General features: G+C 35.4%; 2 protein-coding genes across 2 annotated transcripts in view; one reads left to right on the top strand and one right to left on the bottom strand.

Annotated features, from left to right (window-relative positions):
• Positions 1-21,362, top strand: part of FAF1 (Fas associated factor 1) — a 535,243-nt gene that overhangs the window by 75,349 nt on the left and 438,532 nt on the right. Inside the window, exon 2 of the mRNA XM_012434603.3 lies at positions 8,604-8,672. Coding sequence (XP_012290026.1) covers positions 8,604-8,672 — 69 coding nt within the window. The remainder of the gene's footprint in view (positions 1-8,603; positions 8,673-21,362) is intronic.
• On the bottom strand, positions 20,478-20,855 carry LOC105705037 (small ribosomal subunit protein bS6m-like). The gene has a single exon (XM_064371042.1). It carries the CDS (start codon positions 20,853-20,855, stop codon positions 20,478-20,480), a length of 378 nt encoding a protein of 125 aa, XP_064227112.1.

Genomic DNA, 21,362 nt, shown 5'->3' with positions numbered 1-21,362 from the left:
GATGTAGCTACAGCAGTGACTAGAGGTAAATTTACAGCTGTAAATGCTTACATTAGAAGGGAAGAAGGGATCAAAATTGTTGCTCTATTCCACCTTAAGAAGCTGGAAGAGCAACTTATGCCAAATAAGTGGAAAGAAGGAAATAAAGGTGAATCCAAAAAAAAAAAAAAAAAAAAAAAAGGTGAATCCAGAAATAAGTGAAATAAAAAATAGAGAAAAATAATTAAACAAACACTAGTACTTTTTAAAAAAATCTTTTTACACTTTTTATTTTATCTTTTTAAAAAATTTCAATAGTTTTTGGGGAACAAGTGGTGGTTGGTTACATGGATAACTTCTTTAGTGGTGATTTCTGAGATTTTGGTGCTCCCATCACCCGAGCACTGTACACTATTCCCATTGTGTAGTCTTTTATCCCTCACCCCTCTCCCGCCCTTCCCCTCAAGTCCCCAAAGTCCATTGTATCATTCTTATGCCTTTGCATTCTCATAGCTTAGCTCCCACTCTTAACTGAGAACATACAATGTTTGCTTTTCCATTCCTGAGTTACTTCACTTATGATGGTCTCCAACTCCATCTTGGTTGCTGCGAATGCCATTATTTTGTTCCTTTTTATGGCTGAATAGTATTCCATGGAATGTATATACCACATTTTCTTTATTCACTCATTGATTGATGGAAATTTAGGCTGGTTCCATATTTTTGTAATTGTGAATTGTGCTGCTATAAACATGTTGTGCAAGTGTCTTAATGACTTCTTTTCCTCTGGGTAGATACCTAGGAATGGGATTGCTGGATAAAATGGTGGACCTACTTTTAGATTTTGATTAAGGCCATTCTTGCAAGAGTAAGATAGTATCACATTGTGGTTTTGATTTGCATTTGCCTGATCATTAGTGATGTTGAGCATTTTTTCATGTTTTTTTTTTTTTTTCCATTTGTATATCTTCTTTTCAGAATTGTCTTTTCATATCTTTAGCCCCATTTTTGATAGGATCGTTTCTTTTTTTCTGGCTGTTTTCTTTGAGTTCCTTGTAGATTCAGGATATTGTTCTTTATTGGATGCATAGTTTGCCAAGATTTTTTCCCACTCTGTGGGTTGTCTGTTTTCACTGCTGATTTTTTCTTTTTATTTGCAGAAGCTTTTTAGTTTAGTTTCATCTATTTATCTTGGATTTTGTTGCATTTGCCTTTGTGTTCTTGGTTATGAAGTCTTTTCCTAAGCCAATGTCCAGAATAGTTTTTCCAGTGTTGTCTTCTAGAATTGTATGGTTTTAGGTCTTAGGTTTAAGTCTTTGATCCATGTTGAGTTGAGTTTTAATAAGGTGAGAGATGGGGATCCAGTTTCATTCTTCTGCATGTGGCTAGCCAGTTATCCCAGCATCATTTGTTGAATAGAGTGTTCTTTCCCCACTTTATGATTTTGTTTGCTTTGTTCAGGATTAGTTGGCTGTAAGTATTTGGCTTTATTTCTGTTCTCTATTCTCTTCCATTGGTCTATATGCCTATTTTTATACTAGTACTGTGATGTTTTGGTGACCATAGCCTTGTAGTATAGTTTGAAGTTGGGTAATGTCATCCCTCCAGATTTGTTCTTTTTGTTTAGTCTTATTTTGGCTGTATTGGCACATTTTCAGTTTCTTATGAATTTTACGATTGTTTTCTCTAGTTCTGTGAAGAATGATGATGGTATTTTGATGGCAATTGCATTGAAGTTGCAGATTGTTTTTGGCAGTATGGTCATCTTCCCAATGTTGATTTTACCCATCCATGAGTATGGGATGTGTCCATTTGGATCATCTATTATTTCTTTCAGCAGTGTTTTGTAGAGATCTTTCACCTCCTTGGTTAAGTATATTCCTAAGTATTGTTGTTGTTGTTGTTGTTGTTATTATTATTATTATTTGCAGCTATTTTAAAAGGGATTGAGTTCTCAATCTGATTTTCAGCTTGGTCGCTGTTAGCGTATAGCGGGTACTACTGATTTGTGTATTGGATTTTGTATCCTGAAACTAAAACTAAATTCATTTATCATATCTAGGAGCTTTTTGGATGAGTCTTTAACTGTTTCCTAGGTATACAATTATATCATTAGCAGACAGCAACAGTTTGACTTCCTCTTTACTGATTTGGATGCCCTTTAATTCTGTCTCTTGTCTGATTCCTCTGGCTAGGACTTCTAGTACTATGTTTAATAGAAGTGGTGAAAGTGGGCATCCTTGTCTTGTTCCAGTTCTCGGGGGGAATGCTTTCAGCTTTTCCTGGAATTTCAGAATAATGTTAGCTGTGGGTTTGTGATTAATGGGTTTTATTACCTTAAGGTATGTCCTTTATATGCTGATTTTGCTGAGAGTTTTAATCACAGAGGGATGCTGGATTTTGTCAACTGCTTTTTCTGCATCTCTTGAGATGATCATGTGATTTTTTTGTTTTTAATTTTGTTTATGTGGTGTATCACATTTACTGACTTGTGTATGTTAAACCATCCTGGCATTCCTGGTATGAAACTCACTTGATCATGGTGGATTCTCTTTTTGATATGCTGTTGGATTTGGTTAGTATCAGTTGTAATATCTCCCCTTTCATTTGTAATAGAGCTTAGTTTGATCTTGTCTTTTGGTTCATCTCGGTAACGATCTGTTCGTTTTGTTCATCATTTCAAAGAACCAGCTTTTCGTTTCATATATCTTTTGTATTTTTGTTTGTTTGTTTCAGTTTCATTTAGTTCTGCTCAGATCTTGGCTATTTCTTTTTTTTCTGCTGGGTTTGAGTTTGTTTTCTTCTTGTTTCTCTAATTTCTTGAGGTGTGACCTTAGATTGTCTTATTTGTGCTCTTTGAGACTTTTTGATGTAGGCATTTAACGGGATGAACTTTCCTCTTAGTACCACTTTTGCTGTATCCCAGAGGTTTTGGTAGATTGTATCACTATTATTGTTCAGTTAAAAGGATTTTTTAGTTTCCATCTTGATTTCATTGTTGACTCAAAGATTATTCAGGAGCAGATTATTGAGTTTCCATGTATTTGCATGGTTTTGAGGCTTTCTTTTGGAGCGATTTCCAATTTTATTCCACTGTGGTCTGACAGAGTACTTGATGTAATTTCCGTTTTCTTAAATTGATTGAAACTCATTTTGTGGCCTACCATATGGTCTGTCTTGGAGAATATTCCCTGTACTGATGAATAGAATATATATTCTGCAGTTGTTGGGTAGAATATTCTGTAAATATCTGTTAAGTACATTTGTTGTAGGGTATAGTTTAAATCCATGGTTTCTTTGTTGACTTTCTGTCTTGATGACCTGTCTAGTGCTGTCAGTGGAATATTGAAGTCTCCTGCTGTTACTGTGTTGCCATCCATCTCAGTGTTAGGTGCATATTTATTTAGCATTGTGATATTTTCCTGTTGGACTAGTCCCTTTATTATTGTATAATGTCCTTCTTTGTCTTTTTTAACTGTTGCTGCTTTAAAGTTTGTTTTGTCTGATACAAGGATAGCTACTCCTGCTTACTTTTGGTGTCCATTTGTCTGGAATATCTTCTTCCACCCCTTTACCTTAAGTTTATATGAGTCTTTACATGTCAGGCAAGTCTCTTGAAGACAACAGATACTTGGTTGGTGAATTCGTATCCATTCTGTCATTCTGTATCTTTTAGGTGGAGCATTTAGGCCATTTACGTTCAATGTTAGGGTTGAGATGTGAGGTACAGTCACTCTGTTGTGCTAACAAATACTAGATCTTATTCCTCTAGTATTAAAAAAAAACAAACTGTGTTTTTGTAACCATTAACTATCTTGTCTTTTTCTCCTCTGCCCACTGCCTTTGGCAGCTGCTAGTTACCATCATTCTACTCTTTATTCAACATTCTCTATTTTTGATACTTTGTTCCTCTGGTTTCTTTTAGACTTTTGTTCATGATTTTTTAGCCCTATGAGCATGTTTAAGATGATGATTGATAGACTGTCTACTGAGTCTGATGTCTGTTTTTCCTCAGGGGCAGCTTCTGTTAATTTCTCCCTTGAATGGGCCACGTACTTTGTTGCTTCTCTGCATACTTTACATATATTTAAATGGATATTTAAAACATATATCTCTGGAAATTAGATTGGTCTTCATTCTCATGTTTTGTTTTTGTTGCTTTCTGTGGGTTGCAATTGTTTGTTTAATGACTTCTAAACTATTTTTGTAACTTAGTTTTCTTTGTCACAAGTGGTTTCTGTCTTAGTCTTATTGTTCATCATAACAAAATACCATAGTCTAGTTGACTTCAACAAAAGACATTTATCTGCTTGTAGTTCTTTGTTGTTGGTCTGTCCTCAAGGTACCAGCATGGTCAGTTTCTGGTGAGGGCTCTCTTCCTGACTTGCAGATGGCTGACTTCTTGCTGTGTTCTCACCTGATACAATGGCAAGAGAGACAGCAAAGTTTTTTTTAAAAAATTATATAGTTTTCTTTTCTAGTCTTTCAAGCTTGAAACAAATTCTTTGGTATCTCTTCTTACAAGGGCATTAATCTTTTTTAAATAACTTTTTATTTTTATGGACTTAGTACAAGTGCAGTTGAGTTACATGGATATATTGTGTAGTGGTGAAGTTTGGGCTTTTAGTGTACCTATCACCTGAATAGTGTACATTGTACCTGTTAAGTAGCATTTTGTCCCTTTCCCCCTCCTACCCTGCCATATTTTGGTGTCTCCAGTGTCTGTCATTCTACTCTGTATGTTTATGTGTACCCATTGTTTAACTCTCACAAATAAGAACATATGGTTCTTGACTTTCTGTTTTGGGATCATTTCACTAAGGATAATGGCCACCAGATTCATCCATGTAAGGGTACTAATCCTGTCATGAAGGTTCTACCTTCATAACCTCATCTAGTCCTGGTTACCTCTCAAAGACCTCATATCCAAATACCAGCATCGTGGAGTTTAGGATGTCACCATGTAAATTTTGAGGAGGATACAGATATTCAATCCATAGCAATCTCTTGTTTTTAAGCTACGGTCTACTAGTGTTTTGTTTTTCAACTTTTGTTTTACATTCGGGGATACAGATAGAAATTTATTACCTGGGCCGGGCGCGGTGGCTCAAGCCTGTAATCCCAGCACTTTGGGAGGCCGAGGCGGGTGGATCACGAGGTCAAGAGATCAAGACCATCCTGGTCAACATGGTGAAACCCCGTCTCTACTAAAAATACAAAAATTAGCTGGGCACGGTGGCGCGTGCCTGTAATCCCAGCTACTCAGGAGGCTGAGGCAGGAGAATTGCCTGAACCCAGGAAGCGGAGGTTGCGGTGAGCTGAGATCGCGCCATTGCACTCCAGCCTGGGTAACAAGAGCGAAACTCCGTCTCAAAAAAAAAAAAAAAAAGAAATTTATTACCTGGCTATGTTGTGTGATGTTTAGGGTATGAATAATCTTGTCACTCAGGTTCTCAACATAGTTCCAAATAGTCAACCCTTGCCTCTCTCCCCATTCTAGTAGTGCAGTTTTATTGTTGCTGTCTTTCTGTCCATGAGTACCCGATGTTAGCTCTCAGTTATAAGTGAGAAGATGCGGTGTGTGGTTTTTTCTTTCTACATTAATTTGCTTAGCATTATGGCTTCCAGCTTAATCCATGTTGCTGCAAAGGACATGATGTGGTTATCTTCGTGGCTGTATAGTATTCCACAATAATGCTGCAGGGGTTGATTATTCTTCCCCTTTTCATGGTCTTCCAGTTACTTAGGACTTTCTAGTTCCAGGAACTCATCTGGAGTGTCCATGCAGGTCACAGAGGTTACCATAGTGTCCATGGTACCATCAGTCAGCCTAAAAGACCTTACAAGTTGTTTCCTTGACTATTTTCCAGAGCTCTGACAAGCTTGATTCTGAGGGTTTTTGCTCAGTTTTTTAGTGTTTCTGTGGAGGAACAGATTACCTACTCTACCTTGGACTACACTCCATCTTAGAACTAGCTACTCCCCCATTTTTGTTGACAACACTGAGGAAGTATATTTCTCTTGTGCTTTTTTATATTTCTTGCTGTTGGGCTCTCTGTGCTCTCCTTGTAATTCTTCTGTTCTCTTCTGTGCAAATTCTGCCCTATTGTAACTGTTATTTGTAGCTCTTATAAGTATTTGGGAGCTGTTGGATTATCCTTCTCATTTATCTGAAAATGAAGATTGCATTTTTTGCTACTGTTTTACTTGTTTGCCTTAGTTTTATATGATATCCAGAATCAAAAGTGTTCCACTGTGCCTTCAAATTCCCTTTTGCTGCTGTTTCATCATTAGTCCTTAGTCTCATCCACATTCCTGCCGATCATTTACATTTCAGTTCTCATAATTTTGTCTTTTCCAGAATGTCATACAAATGGAATCATATAATACATGGCCTAAAAAAGGCTATATATTATACATGAGCTGTTTTCGTAGCATACTACATACTGTAATGGCCTTATATAGCCTTTTAAAATGTATCCTTTTTTGAATCTGGCTTCTTTCATTTAACACAATTTGAGATTTATTTATGTTATTTTGTGTTGCCAGTAGTTCATTTTTGTTTCTGAGTAGTTTTCTTTTCATAGATGTACAGTTGAAGGACATTTGGGGTGTTTTTTGTTTTTAATAGAATAAATCCCGTTATAAAAATTCATATATAGGTTTTCATGTGAGCTAAAATAATCATTTCTTTTGGAGAAATACCTAAGAGTGGGATTCTTGGGTCATAACTTTCTAAGAAATTGCCAAACTCTCTTCCCAAGTGGCTGTATAATTTTGCATCCTGATCAATGTAGGAAAGTTTCAGATCTTCTGCATCCTCACCACCCCTTGGCATTGTCAGTATTTGGGATTTTAATACTCTAACATGTGGAAGTGATATCTCTCTGTGTTTTGCATTTCCCTATTGACTTATGATGTCAAGCATGTTTTCATATGCTTACTCATCATCTGTATATCTTTTTTGGTGACTTTTCTGTTAAAATATTTTGTTTTAAAAAATTTAGTTTTAGGCCAGGTGCAGTGTCTCACACCTGTAATCCCAACAATTTGGGAAGCTGAGGCAAGAGGATTGCTTGAGCCCAAGAGTTTGAGATGGGCCTGAACAATGCTATCTCTTCAAAAAATAGAAAAAAAAAAAAAGATTAGCTCAGTGTGGCATCATGTGCCTGGGGTCCTAGCTACTTGGGAGGCTGAGGTGGGATCACTGCCTGAGCCCAGGAGGTCGAGGCTATAGTGAGCTGTGTTTGTGCCACTGCACTCTAGCTTGGGCAACATAGTGATGCCCTGTCTCTTAAAAAAAAATTATATATATATGTATTCGTTTTATGAATTCTTATATTCTGTTTACAAGTCCTCGGTTAGACATATATTTTGCAGCTATTTTTTCCAAGTCTGTGATTGCCTTTTTAATTTCTTAACTATGTCTTTCAAAGAGCAGTAGTTGGCTGAGTGCGATGGCTCATGCCTGTAATCCCAGCATTTTGGGAGGCCAAGGTCTGCAGATTACCGGAGGTCAGGCGTTCAAGACCAGCCTGACCAACATGGTGAAACCCTGTCTCTACTAAAAATACAAAAATTAGCCGGGTGTGATGGTGTGCATCTGTAGTCTCAGCTATTCAGGAGGCAGGAGAATTGCTTGAACCCAGGAGGTGGAGGTTGCAGTTCGCCAAGATTGCGCCATTGCGTTTTAGCCTAGGTGACAAAGTGAGAATCTCTCTTTAAAAAAAAAAAAAAAAAAAAAAAGAAGAAGAGCAGTAGTCATTAATTTTAATAAAGTCAACTTTATCATAGTTTTGAGTTGTGCTTTTCCTGTTGTATCTAATTAATGTTTGCCTAATCTGGTCACAAGTATGTGCTCCTATATTTTTTTCAAGAACAGTACCAGAAATATAGTTTCATATATGTAGTTAAAATTTTTTTAGTATTTATGTTAAAAGGGTAAAAAGAAGTGTGTGAAGTTAATTTTAACAGTATGTTTTATTTAAGCCAATTTGTCAAACATTTCCATTTCCACATGTATTCAAAGGAAAAATTATTAATGAGATAGCTTACATTTTTAATTTTTGTGCTAAGTCTTACCTGATGTGTGTTTTGTACTTACAGCACATCTTAACTCAATTGAGCCACATTTCAAGGACTCATTAGCTACATATGTCTAGTGGCTACCAGAGAGTGGCTGGTAGTAGCTATCAGACAGCACAGATCTAGAAGTTTTATTGGTTTAGATTTTACTTTAGGTCTGTTATACATTTTGAGTTAGTTTTTATATAAAGTACAAGTTATGGGTTGAAATTAATTTGTTTTACAGGTGGTTGTCCATCAGAATCTTTTGAATAAAAGTTGTTCTTGGTAATTAGAGATCATCTTGGGTGTCAAAGCTCAAGTTTTAAATATACTTTCTTTTGCTGCTTTATTTTTTTCAGAGCAATGTAAATTTACTTTGTAATTAACAATGTCCACAGATATGTCAAATGCTTAGAGTTTTTAAACATTTAGTGTTTGACTTTATTCATATACCTATTTGAATTTAAATTACATATCATGCTATTTACATTTTTAAGTCTTATTTACCTCCCCATTTCTAAAATTATATGTAAAATGCTTATTTACTTTGTTTCCAGGCATGTACTGGCATTGAAAACATTGATGAAGCTATTACATTGCTTGAACAAAATAATTGGGACTTAGTGGTAAGTACTTTTTTCTTTTTCTGACCAGTAATCAAATTTTATGAATTCTTAAATATCTTTAATATTTTTTAATACATGGGTTCAGCATACCGTAGCTCATCTATAACTCTTAGCTGAATTAATAAATTCTAAATGCCATATCTTTTATATGAAGTTTATATTTAGCTCAGTATTAAATTTTTATGAATACTTAGATAATTTAAATGAGTTTTAAAGTTGTTCTCTTATTTTACTGTGTATTATGGTTCATCTTCCCATGTGGTATTTTGGTGGGGATGCTTGAAAGGAGAGAAGAGTGACTGAATAATTTATTTGATGTTTACCCCTCACTTCTGGGACCTTCACTGGTAATTAATCCTTTCTAAAGCTGTTAAAGTAGTTGCATTCTGCTGTGGTTTTCCTTACAAACTTCAGGCAGTATATTATAGAGGTGGCTTAGTTTTTTCTTTTTTTCTTTCTTTTCTGGCAATAACTCAAAAGGCAAGGCAAAGCATAGCACTAAACATTCACCTATTACAAAGCAGACTAAAAATGGATTGTGTAATGGTATTGGAGCAGTATTGGTTGTGTCAGGATGACACAGATGTTTCTTAATGCCTTTGAAATGCTAAAAAAAAAAGTTTAAAATATAGAAGAAGTGCTAATTTTCAATCAGAACTTAAGATATGTACTTACAGAAGTGAGTTTAGATATGTAGGTATATGTGCACATATGTTATATGGACTTACATAATTAACTCTTGATGTCCGTGTGCTTTATGTAGACTTACTAGTTCTTTAACTTGCAATATGAAAAGCTCTTCTTCTCAGATTATAAAAATAATGATACTAATGTAATGAAATGAGATGATGAAAAATTTACAAAGAAAATATTAATTACCTTTAATCCCATCACTCAGATAATAATTATTTCACATTTTTAAGGTATATTTTTCCAGATTATCTTCTATAATTATGTGATTAAAAAATTTTAAAATATACAAGTGATTGTTTTATACCTTCTGTTTTGTAATCTGCATTTTTCACTTAATTGTGGCTGTTCAAACATTAAAGTTTGTCTAGTGTTTCATAGTGTAGCTGTAACATAATAATTTAACCAACTAGTCCTATGCTTCTTGAGCATTTAAGATTTTTGCAGCATTTTGCTATTATGAACATTACTGTAGAGAACATTCCTACATACACATGTTACGTATTTAACCTATTCTTTACCAGAAGAAATGGAATAAATTAAATTTGTAATTAAATTTAGGAGTCAAATTACATGCATATTTTTGGAGTGTTGAATACTTTTTAACCAAATGGACTTCCAGATTGATTTTACTAATTTAAAATTCTACCAACTATGTATATTTTCGAGATTTCCTATTTCTTTAAACCAATGCTTCCCTTTTTGTGTTTTCATACTTGTCAAATTTTAGAAATATTTGTATAGCTTGACTCTAAATGTATGTTTTTAACCACTGTTACTAGACTCCAACAAAGCATGATATAGGTGAGAGCTCCATGATTGCCATGTAGAGGAAAGGAGAAAGGCAGCAACTTAATTGAAATGATGCTTCCAAGTTTCTTGTCTTGAGTTTTCTTTCACAATAAAAAATGCTGTGCTTTATTTAGTTGTATATTTTGGGAGTGTCTATTGGAGAGGCTAATGGAAATTACTGGGGTGATTAAAAATTCCTCCAAGCCACTCTTGCATGGTACTTATAAGAGGGATATGGAATAGAGGAAAGGGTGATTGTGGGCTGGGAGTACAAGTCTTTAATGTGGGAATTACCAGTTTTGGGGAGGGAAGTATGTTCTTTCCTTATCTACTTCCTATTGGTTCATGTCCATTAGTTTTGAAGGTTAAAGCACTTACTGGTTGTGAATATTTTCTCAGTACGGCCTATGCAGAGTATTGCAAAAGGAGAATTTTCCCAGATAGTGTTGAATGACTGAATGGTAAGGTACTCTTCCACTATTTCTGAGTTATTTTATTTTGGGAAATATTCTAAGAACATTTGGGTTTAAAACACTGGTGTTATATTTGTGCAGAAATGCACTCATACATTGTATCAGGCCCAAGCAAAAACATCAGGCTCTCTTTCAGAACCTTTAATTTTGGCTTTCTTTTGAGATATATCTCCCAGCTGGCTTTTCTTCACAAATAATCCACTTTTATTAACAGTAAAGGTTTACTGTGCTGGCCGGGTGCAGTGGCTCATGCCTGTAATCCCAGCACTTTGGGAGGCTGAAGCGGGCGAATTACCTGAGGTCAGGAGTTCAAGACCAGCCTGGTTAACATGGTGAAACCCTGTCTCTAATAAAATTACAAAAAATTAGGTGGGCATGGTGGCGGGTGCCTGCAATCCCAGCTATTCAGGAAACTAAGGCAGGAGAATTGCTTGAACCTGGGAGGCGGAGGTTGCAGTGAGCTAAGATTGTGCCACTGTACTCCAGCCTGTGCGACAGAGCAAAACTCTGTCTCAAAAAAAAAAAAAAAGGTTTACTATGCTTTGTAACGATCTTGCTGTTTACATTTTATCATTTCTCCTGTTTTTATACAGCACTCACTTTGTTTTTTAAAAATTAAACTTAAATATTTTGAATAATCCATCACTAGTTTAAACTTTTCAGTAGCATCAAGGAACTTAATGTTATGTTCTCTGTATTTTGCCTGTGTCTTATATTTTGTGTTTCTAAGTTATTACTATCACTGATCTGCATTTTCTAGGCTTTACAGAACAGTTTACATTAATTGAGTTTTAACCTAGGACATATCTGTATTTTATATTTCCTGCACATATCACCTGGACCTCTCCTTCAGTGTTTTTTTGCACATTTTTGCTAGGGAAATGTAAAGGAATCTCAGTCACTACAGTCTGGAATTGTGATGAAGTTAAAAAAACAATCTAATAAATGCACTCAGTGAGCATTGAGTGCTTACAGTGCATCCGAATTTTTCCTAGATACAGTGAGGACTTAAAAAATAAAACAAGATATAGTCTCTAACTTTGAGAATTGTGCCAAAAAATCAGTAAGACACATGGTCTCGGATCTTTGTGTATTACACAGGTCGAGTATTAATTATCAGAAATGCTTGGGACCAAAAGAATGTCCAGATTTTGGATTTTTTCAGATTTTGGAATATTTACATTATACTATTGAATATTAGTATTGCTAATCCAAAAATCTGAAATCCAAAATGTTTCATCAAGCATTTCCTTTTGAACATCCTGTTAGCACTCAAAAGGTTTAGGATTTTGGAACATTTTGGCTTTTGAATTTTTGGATTAGGGACGCTCAAAGTAACTTCCTAAAAAAAGCAGTGATTGCAAATATTTTAGCTATTTTGTAGATCTAAACACACTTATAACACCTATTCTATATGAAAATAGAGTCCAGTCCCAGGAATTCTAGTTATTACTTACTTTTCCCAGATCTGTCACATTATTTTGTTATATGGGCTGCTGTCTGCAAAAGAGGTATTCCAAACTCTATGTTTTAAATACTCCACAGTTGGCTCTACTTATTTTGGGGTAACCACAGGTTAGATTGTATATATCAAAATTCTGAAAACAAAGTAACATGAACTAATACTTTTAGGAAATGTCTCAGTCTACTGTTTTACTTGACAGGAATCCTGTAGGTCTCTCCCAAGGTTATCTTCCTCTAACTGTTGTCATTTTTCACATTGCTCTGCACTTAGAGTTAAGAGAAGCTGAATAGCATTACAGTTGAGTTTCCTCCCTTGAGATGAATATTTTCCATTTATATCCAGAAAGGTAAGTACCTAAGGAAGAACTAGTGAGAGTGAGTTTTAGAATCTTTTACCAAAGGGCTGCCTTTTTCCGCAGAAGCGTGCTACATGAACATTCTAAATTCTAATCTAGGCCTTAGAATTGACCCACTTCTCACTTTCTGTTTTCACTATAGAAGAATTTGGGCCAGGGGAGAATAAAAATCTATATGGCTTGTGTGATTTTGACTAATCAAAATGTTAGCTATAGTGGTAAACACATTGCCTTAATATTGAATTGAAGGAAGAGCCCTGACTTTTCAAACCTCTTAGTAATTTATTGAGTATAGCCTTGGCCAAGTTACTTCTCTCTAACTTCTGAATTTCCTCATGTAAAATAAAGGATTTGTACTAGATTATGCTGAAGCTCCCATGATATATGCAGTATTTTTGAAGGATCTATTATGTCCTAATTTTTTGTTAAAATTCTGTGAATAGCAGTCATTTATAAATAGTAGTACAAAAAGATTTTTACTAGAATTTTGTTTGAAGCATTTTTACACAGACTATTAAAAAATGCTTTTAACAACTTTATAGTGTAGATGATGGCAGGAGAAGATGCTCTGCCAGTTTTTTTACACAAGGTCTCTAGATATGAAACTTCTTCAATAAGTTAAAAGTTCCAATAATCTCTAGTAGTTCCAGGGAAAGATACCTGACATATACTTGATAACACAATGTCAAGTGAAATAAAGTGAAAGTAAACATTAACCTAGCCCATACTACATTTTAAGTACTCTGTGCTCTTAGGAAATGATTTTTGAACTTTGCACTCAATTTCTGCTGTAGTTTGCTGCTTCTGCTGACGTTGCTGTTTTGCTGAAGAAAGACTCTATTCAGAGTGCTTGTATTTATCTTTAACTACATGTTTCAACCTACGGCAAGAGTGAAACAAATCTGCATATGTATTTCTATATTGTTATTTAATTTTTAGTCCTCAAAGATAATTTTGTACTAATAGAAGCTTATAGTACAGTCATTTACACCGAAGAGTCAAAACTAAGGAAAATCATAATGCACATTATCTGCCTCATTTTAAGATCCATTGAGGTACTTTGAGACATTTCCACCAATTTTCACTTTTGCAGAAACATATTTTAATGATTTTCCTAACATTTCGTGTAACAGTTTCTTCCACTATTATTCTCAGGATGTGGCTATAGAGGTCCTCAAATGTGCACTGCTTTTCTACTTTATACAGTGTTATGAACACCTGCAGTTTTGTGAATGAATAGACTAACCATTGATAATAATGAGTTTCTGTTCTCATCTGAAAGCAGCCAAGCATTGAGCACTGGCCTTCATCAGTGGCCATCAGACAGTGGTTTATATTTGCACAGATGCTTGCTATAACAAAAGAGAAGTTACTATGAAAGAATAGCTCATTGTATCAATTTCTGCTTCTTTACTACAGCTCATCATTTACAAAATTTTTCAATTTCTTGGTTTTTAAGCTGACAATTATTCCATCTTCTATTGTCTCTTCTTTAATTGAGGGTTTATTTTGTGTTAGGTATCATGTCAAGTGACATACTTACATTATTTCACTTAATCCTCACAGCAGTCCCAAAAGGTAAATAGGAAAATGTTAGATTATACAGATGAGAAACTGAGGGCTAATAAAGTTAAGTCAACTGTCCAAGCTCACATAGCTATTAAATGGTAAAATTTTGAACCCAGGCCTGTCAGTTCATGAGGAATTGTCATAGCTGTAAACCACATTTTAAGATTACTTATTATATTTTCCCTACCTAGTATGCTGTTCTTCTCTGTACTAGTTTTTTCTTCCTACTGCTTGCAAATAATGTTATATTGGGTTTTGGCTGTAATCACATAGTGGTGCTTTATTCTAAATATGTTTATGCTTTGTTTTCAAATAGATTCTCAGTTCTAGAGGAAGAGAATTGTGTTTCTTAGTAGTTTTGTCTTTGGCACATAGCAGTTGCCTAATGAATACTTGACTGATTGAGTTTATTATTAGCAAGTTTATTTTTAGCTCTGTTCTTTCTCTGTCATTTGGATATTTGAATATCTTTGCTGTTAAGACTTACTCTTACTGATACTACTTTTCCTTGTCTGGCAAACATAAGGTTTGAGGAAAGAGCAGGATAAGCTAGACACCCAAGGAATAGGAAAGGGCTGGTTTTGATATCTCACTAGTAAAATGACATGATTTCTACCTATTATGGCTTTTTTAAGAAATACTTTTCGCAAATCTTTTTTTTTGCAGTTTTTTTCTAAGCATGTCATACGAATCTTTCTTTCCTGTTTACATTTGGTTGTGTCATTCTACTATAAGGAACGCTCATTATATAGCCTAACCTATTTAAAAGTTTTTTTTTTTTTAATCAGTTCTGATTCTCAGGAGAAAACTTAAGGTGATAAAACACTGCTGAAGTATAATTAGGTGTGAAAGAATTTTTTTTTTTACCTTTCAAAGGAAAATCTAAGTTTTTAGAAACATGAAATTCTCAGTTTACTAAACACACATTGGTTTACCTGCTCAAATCAAAACCCTTTGAAGTTCACAGTTTTTCTCAATTGCAATTTGACCTTCTGCTTATTTTTACATTGGATTTTGCTCTACCTGTTGTATCATTTTGCGTATCAATATAATCTAGTTCTAGAATTACTTTATTGCTTGAAAGAAACATCTGTTTCATAAAATCTATGATAGACAGCAGTTCAGAGACTTTAGGACCCAATAAAAATGTGTTGTGTTAATCATCTAGCAGAACATGCTGGTGTCTATTGTTGAATGCATTTTGGAAACATGTAGCTAATATTTACTGTTTTTTGGTATCTAGTACTACTTATGTAAGTTGACAGTATAAATATGTTTTAGAACATAAACTATTTAAATGAAACAGGGATTCAGCTCACAACTGGAAAACCAATTTAAAGGCTTTATGCTAATTCTGAACAAGTAGTATATGCTACTTATGACTTGGACATTTAAAAGAAAATAAAAATTTAGACTGGGCGCGGTAGCTCATGCCTATAGTCCCAGCACTTTGGGAAGCCAAAGTGGGTGAATCATTTAGTTGAAGACCAGCCTGGCCAACATGGCAAAAACTCATCTCTACCAGAATATACAAAAATTAGCCCCACGTAGTGGTGCATGCCTGTGGTCCCAGCTACTCAGGAGGCTGAGATGGGAGGATGGCTTGAACCTGGGAAGCAGAGGTTGCAGTGAGCTGAGATCGCACCATTGCACTTCAGCCTGGGTGACAGAGTGAGACACTGTCTCAAAAAAAAAAAGAAAAAGAAAAAGAAAAAGAAAAATGTAAATTGCTCCATTTTTAGAATTGTTCATATCAATCAGATGCACTGTGTACTTAATATTTTTTAAAGCTTACTAACCTACAAGTTAGCTTGATTTAATTTATTTCTATTACTGGAAGTTATTTAGACAAAATATCATCACAGCCAAGTTTAGCATACCTGTAAATGTGATGACTTGACAGTTCTTCTTGCTGGTTTCGAGAATCAGCTGACATAAATCAGTGAGTGCTTGGAAAATAAAAAATAATATGGTAGTTAAAATTCCTGTTCCTACTGTCAGTTTTTTAAAAATTTGCTGTTTAATGGTAATATAATTTCTTAAAATTTTAAATTACACTTCTCTGTCTTTAAGTAAAATGTTAATTAAAGTGTTCATGTACAAATATTAATCTTTTTGGATTTGATTTATATTTAATGCTCAATTTTTAAATATTTTATATTTTTATATTATGCTCATCTAAATACTTTTTTGTCTCTCGTGCATGTACTCAGTTTCTCTCAAACACATACTTGCTCTATATCTTAAAAAGCCAAGTTTAAAATTTATGTGGTAAATATAATTCTTTAGATTCCAAGGTATTCTAAGATTAATCTTTGTGTATATCTGCTTTAGTTACAGGAAACTGAATAGTGGAGTTGTTCTTTAAATGCTTCTGTTACTGGAGGTGGGCTTTTTTCTTTAGCTTAATGTTAAAAGCTCTACCATTTAACTCCTCCTCTTCATCATGAATGAGTTTTCGTAACTCTTGGAGTATGTATAACTTCATAATCTAGCTAGTTACCCTACAACCTCAAACATGCCATATGTATTTCTGCCTCTAAGTTTTTTGCTAGTATAGGTCTCCCTTGGTTGTTTTCCTCTATTTCTTGTTGACTGTCCGGTTTTTTTCTTTTTTCATAAAAGCCTTCAGGAACTGTCCAAATTTAATCTTTCCTTTAAAGCTCACCTGAAGTCTTATCCCTTATTCCTTAACAGGCTATTCTCTCAGTGGGGACACCTGTCACTATTTTGTTGCCTCTTTCCCTCACCCAGGCGCACATGCACGCGCATGCACACACACACATACACACCCTCTTCTACATTTAAAGAGAATGTCTATTAATTGTTGAAAGGATTTAAATGATTTCCAGCTAGGATGTGTAAGGAAGAGCTGTATTGATAAATGTACACTTTGATTCATAGCTATAGCTGGGGAAATGCATCGTATGCTACCTTTAATAAAGCCATGACTAGCAGCTATGTAGATATCTTTGAAGATACTTAAGTAGCCCTAATGTAATGTGATATTGTTAACAACATGTTGGCATTTTGACTTTTTTTTTTTTACCGGGAGATTTATTATATTTTTCTTATGCCAAAACTGACGTATAGTTCTAGAGGTTAGTAGTCTATATAGTCAGAGTTCTGTATTTTAGGAGTATGGCAAGTCCAATAGCACTCTCACAAATTCTGTGTTTGAATTTTGGGACTTATTTTTTTTCTTAGTAATTGGTTTCCTGCACAGAGGATGAATATTTTAAAATGTATAATGAGTGATAACAGTGTGCTTAGAACACCATGATATCTAAAAATGTAAAGGAACTACAGAAAACTTGCAAATTAGTGTAGAGCTCTCAATACCCTTTTACAAACTTCTGCTAATGTTAACATCTTACAGCTACGGTACACAACAGTTGGCATAGTGCTATTGGTAATTTTTTACCAATAGCACTTTCTTTCTTTTTTCCCACTTTTTGAGACAGAGTCTCACTCTGTCGCCCAGGCTGAAGTGCAGTGGTGCAATCTCGGCTTACTGCAGCCTCCACCTCCCGGGTTCAAGCAATTCATCTGCCTCAGCCTTCCGTGTAGCTGGGACTTCAGGCGTGTGCCACTACGCCTGGCTAATTTTTGTATTTTTAGTAGAGACGGGGTTTCGCCATATCGTGCAGGCTGGTCTTGAATTCCTGACCTTGTGATCCGCCCGTTTCAACCTCCCAAAGTGCTGGGATTACAGGCGAGAGCCACTGTGCCCGGCCAAGTTTGAGCAATTCTTTTGCCTCAGCCTCTCTAGTAGCTGGGACCACAGGTATGTGCCACCACATCCGGCTAATTTGTATTTTTAGTAAAGACAGGGTTTCACCATGTTGGCCAGGCTAGTCTCGAGCTCCTGACCTCAGGCAATCTACCCGCTGTGGCCTCCCAAAATGCTGGGATTATAGACGTGAGCCACTGCGCCCAGCCAGTACTTCTCATACAGTACTATTGTGATATAATGTTACTGTTATACTACTAGTACAATATTATTTATTTACTTATTTATTTTTGAGACGGAGACTCGCTCCATCGCCCAGGCTGGAGTGCAGTGACGTAGTCTCGGCTCACTGCAACCTTTGCCTCCCCGTTTAAGTGATTTTTCTACCTCAGCCTCCTGAATAGCTGGGATTACAGGTATGTACCGCCACTCCTGGCAAATTTTTTTTTGTAATTTTAGTAGAGATGAGGTTTCACCACATTGGCTAGGCTGGTCTCAAACTCCTGACCTTGTGATCTGCCCACCTCAGCCTCCCAAAGTTCTGGGATTACAGGCGTGAGCCACCGTGCACGGCCTAGTACAATATTATTAACTAAACTACTGACCTTATTTGACTATTACTAGCTTTTCTACTAATGTGCTTTTTCTGGTTCAAGATCAGATTTAATGTCCACAGTGCATTTGGTTTTTACATCTCTGTAGCCTCTTCCAACCTGTACTAATTCTTCAGCCGTTCCTTGTTCCATGACCTTGACACTTTGAGAGATTACTGATTGGGTATTTTGGAACATGTTCCTCAGTTTGGGTTTGTCTGGTGTTTTTTCATGAGAGAGTGAGTTTATGCATTCTTGGGAAGAATATCACAGGTGTGATTTTGTATTTTTCTCAGTATAACAGGAGGTACATGATGTCAATATGTGTTATTACTGATGCTGTTAACTTTGACATGTGGTTAAGATAGTGTCTCCCAGTTTTCTCCACTGAAGAGTTAGCATTCTTCCCTTTGTAATTATTAAGTATCATGTGGGAAATATTTTGAGACTATGCAAATATCCTGTTTCTCATTAAATTTTGCCAATGAATTTCTTATCCTTCACTGACTTATAATTATACCTCTTAAAATTATTTTTAGTAGTTATTCTAGGATTAACAACATAATCTTTAATCAGACAGAACCTACAGTTAGGTAATAATACATTGCTTCATGTGACAGCCCCGTACAGCATTGTATTTCCAATTTTTCTCTTTTTTTTGGTATTATTTTTGTCATGTAATTTACTTTTGCATATGCCAGGAATATAATATTTTGCTGCTGTTTTTACTTCTGGTAATCAGTTATCTGTTCGAGCAATTAAATGTAGAGAGAACATTAATTTAATTTTATTTTATTTTCATTTGGTTTAGTTCCATTTTTTAAAAATTTTTTGGTATAAGTTTAAGTTTTTGTCTGACATAATATTCCTTTTGAGTGAACTACTTTAGCATTTCTTGTGGAATGCATTTGTTGGCAATAAATTCTGTTGTTTTTTTTTTGTTTCGGGAAGCTTTTATTTCTTTCTTCTTCATTTTTGAAAGATGCTTTCAGTAGACATGGAATTCTGTGTTGACAGACTCTTTTTTAGACTTTGTGTTTGTTTTTTTCAGTTTGATTATGATATGCCTAGAGGGGTGTGTGTGTGTGTGTGTGTTTCTAAAGCCTTGTAGCCGTGGTTGCTGTTGTTGCTCTTGGATCTGTGATTTTGAAATATTTTTCTTCTTTATTGAGGTGAAATTTATATAATATATAGTTAAAGCATACATTTTAAAGCATACAATTCATTGATATTTAGTGTATTCACAATGTTGTGAACCTACCAGCTTTATCTAGTTGGTTTTGAAAATTCGTGGTTAGTTTTTTCTTTTCTTTCTCTCTCTCCTCTTTCTAGCATTCTGTCTATGCATACATTAAGTCATTTATTTTTTGTCTATAGCTTTTGTTTGTTCTTTTCAGTGTGTTTCAGTTTGAGTAATTTCTAGCTCTATAGTTTCTATAGATTTATCTTCAGTTTCACTGATTCCTTCCTCTGTGTCAGTTCTACTGATGAGCCTGTTGTGGGCATTCTTCATCTCTGTGACTGTTTTTTTTTTTTTTTTAAATTTCAAGCATAGTTTCTTTCTCTTTACTGTAATTACGCATCTGATCTTATGTGTTGTTTGTTTTTAAATTTATTGTTCTAACATCTGTGCCCTATCACGGTCTGTTTTGTTTTTTTTTTTAATTTCTAAAATGAAGTTTATTACTCAAAGCAATTAATAACATTGGTCTTCAATTTATTTTTATTTTGTTTTGATGTCACCACATTGATCGGAAATGGTCTTCAATTTTTATTTCTGCATGGTTATGCAGTCTGAATGACTAGCTCACAATCCCAGGTGGTACTGTAAGTTTTGCTCTTCACAATGGTGTTACTGTTGTAAGGGGAAAAGTCCTCACTGACAAAGAAATGACACTAATGAAAACAAAATCAAGAATGATCCACTGGTACCACAGATTACAGAGAAGCCGTTAGTAAGCAGTTCCCCACCGCTCACAGCAAAGGGATCAGGAGCTAAAAATCTTTTAGAAAAATCAAATAGCACCTGCAATATGCTCTTATATAAAGGCCAAGCTTGTAAGCTATTCCTTCTCATCCATGCTGCTCAAATGTGAAGGTATTAAATATAAGGCTAAAAACTCTGGCGAATCTTCTCACTTCTTCCTCTTCTTTGTGTAATAGAATTTTTTTTCAAGTGGGATTGGGACAGTCCCTTCACATTCTTTTAGTTCCTGGGTCAGAGTGTGTTTGACAATATTTGGTCTAATCACATCTACGTTTGGAGACAAGTGCTTCATCATGCTTTCAACAGTTGTGGTTGGTGCATAAAAATCCACCAGGAGATACCCACCTCTGTTGTGCCACTGATTGTGGGTGGAGATCTTACAAGGAAGTGCTCGCTTACTCAGGTTTTCCAAGTCCCTCACTATTGCTCCTCTGTCCATCAGAGCCTTTATTTTATGTTTCAAAGCAGCAGCAGTCTTTGGCTGCTGCATGGCTTTCAGGATTAAAGCCAGCTCATAGCAGGGCATGCCCAGAGGCTCAGAGCTGGTTCCTGGGACGTGAAGAGGCAGGACATCAGGGATGGCGGGGACCTGGAGGTGGCTGGGCCGGACTGCTGCTGGGAGGCAAAAGCACACTCCGGCCACACAAGCCCAGGCCCCTTCAGTCTGTTTCTTATGACAACTTCTCACTTGCAAATGTACTTTTTCTGGGTTTTTTTTGTTTGTATGCTTTGTAATTTTTATTGAAAGCTGTACATCTTATGTAGCATAGTATAGACGAAGGCAAATAGATTTTATGTCTGGAAATGAGTCTCCCTTTCTTTTATGCTAAGAGTTGGAGTATAATTTTGAGTTAGATTGTATTAGAGATTTATTTCTCCCAAGAAATTGTCCCAAGGAAAGGCAAACTTAGAAGGGATTCACATTTTGTTGAAGATGTAGTTCAGCCTACTGAACAGAAAAAATGTTCACTTGTTTGGCTACACCAGGACAGGGCTGGTTCATAGTCACTGGACAAGCAGTTAGCATCTTCTT

This window comes from Aotus nancymaae, unplaced genomic scaffold, assembly GCF_030222135.1.
Source record: "Aotus nancymaae isolate 86718 unplaced genomic scaffold, 86718_ANA_hifiasm-v0.15.2.pri h1tg000007l, whole genome shotgun sequence".
Lineage (NCBI taxonomy): Eukaryota > Metazoa > Chordata > Mammalia > Primates > Aotidae > Aotus > Aotus nancymaae.
Note: the sequence above shows the minus strand (reverse complement) of the source record. Positions and strands in the feature narration are given on the sequence as shown.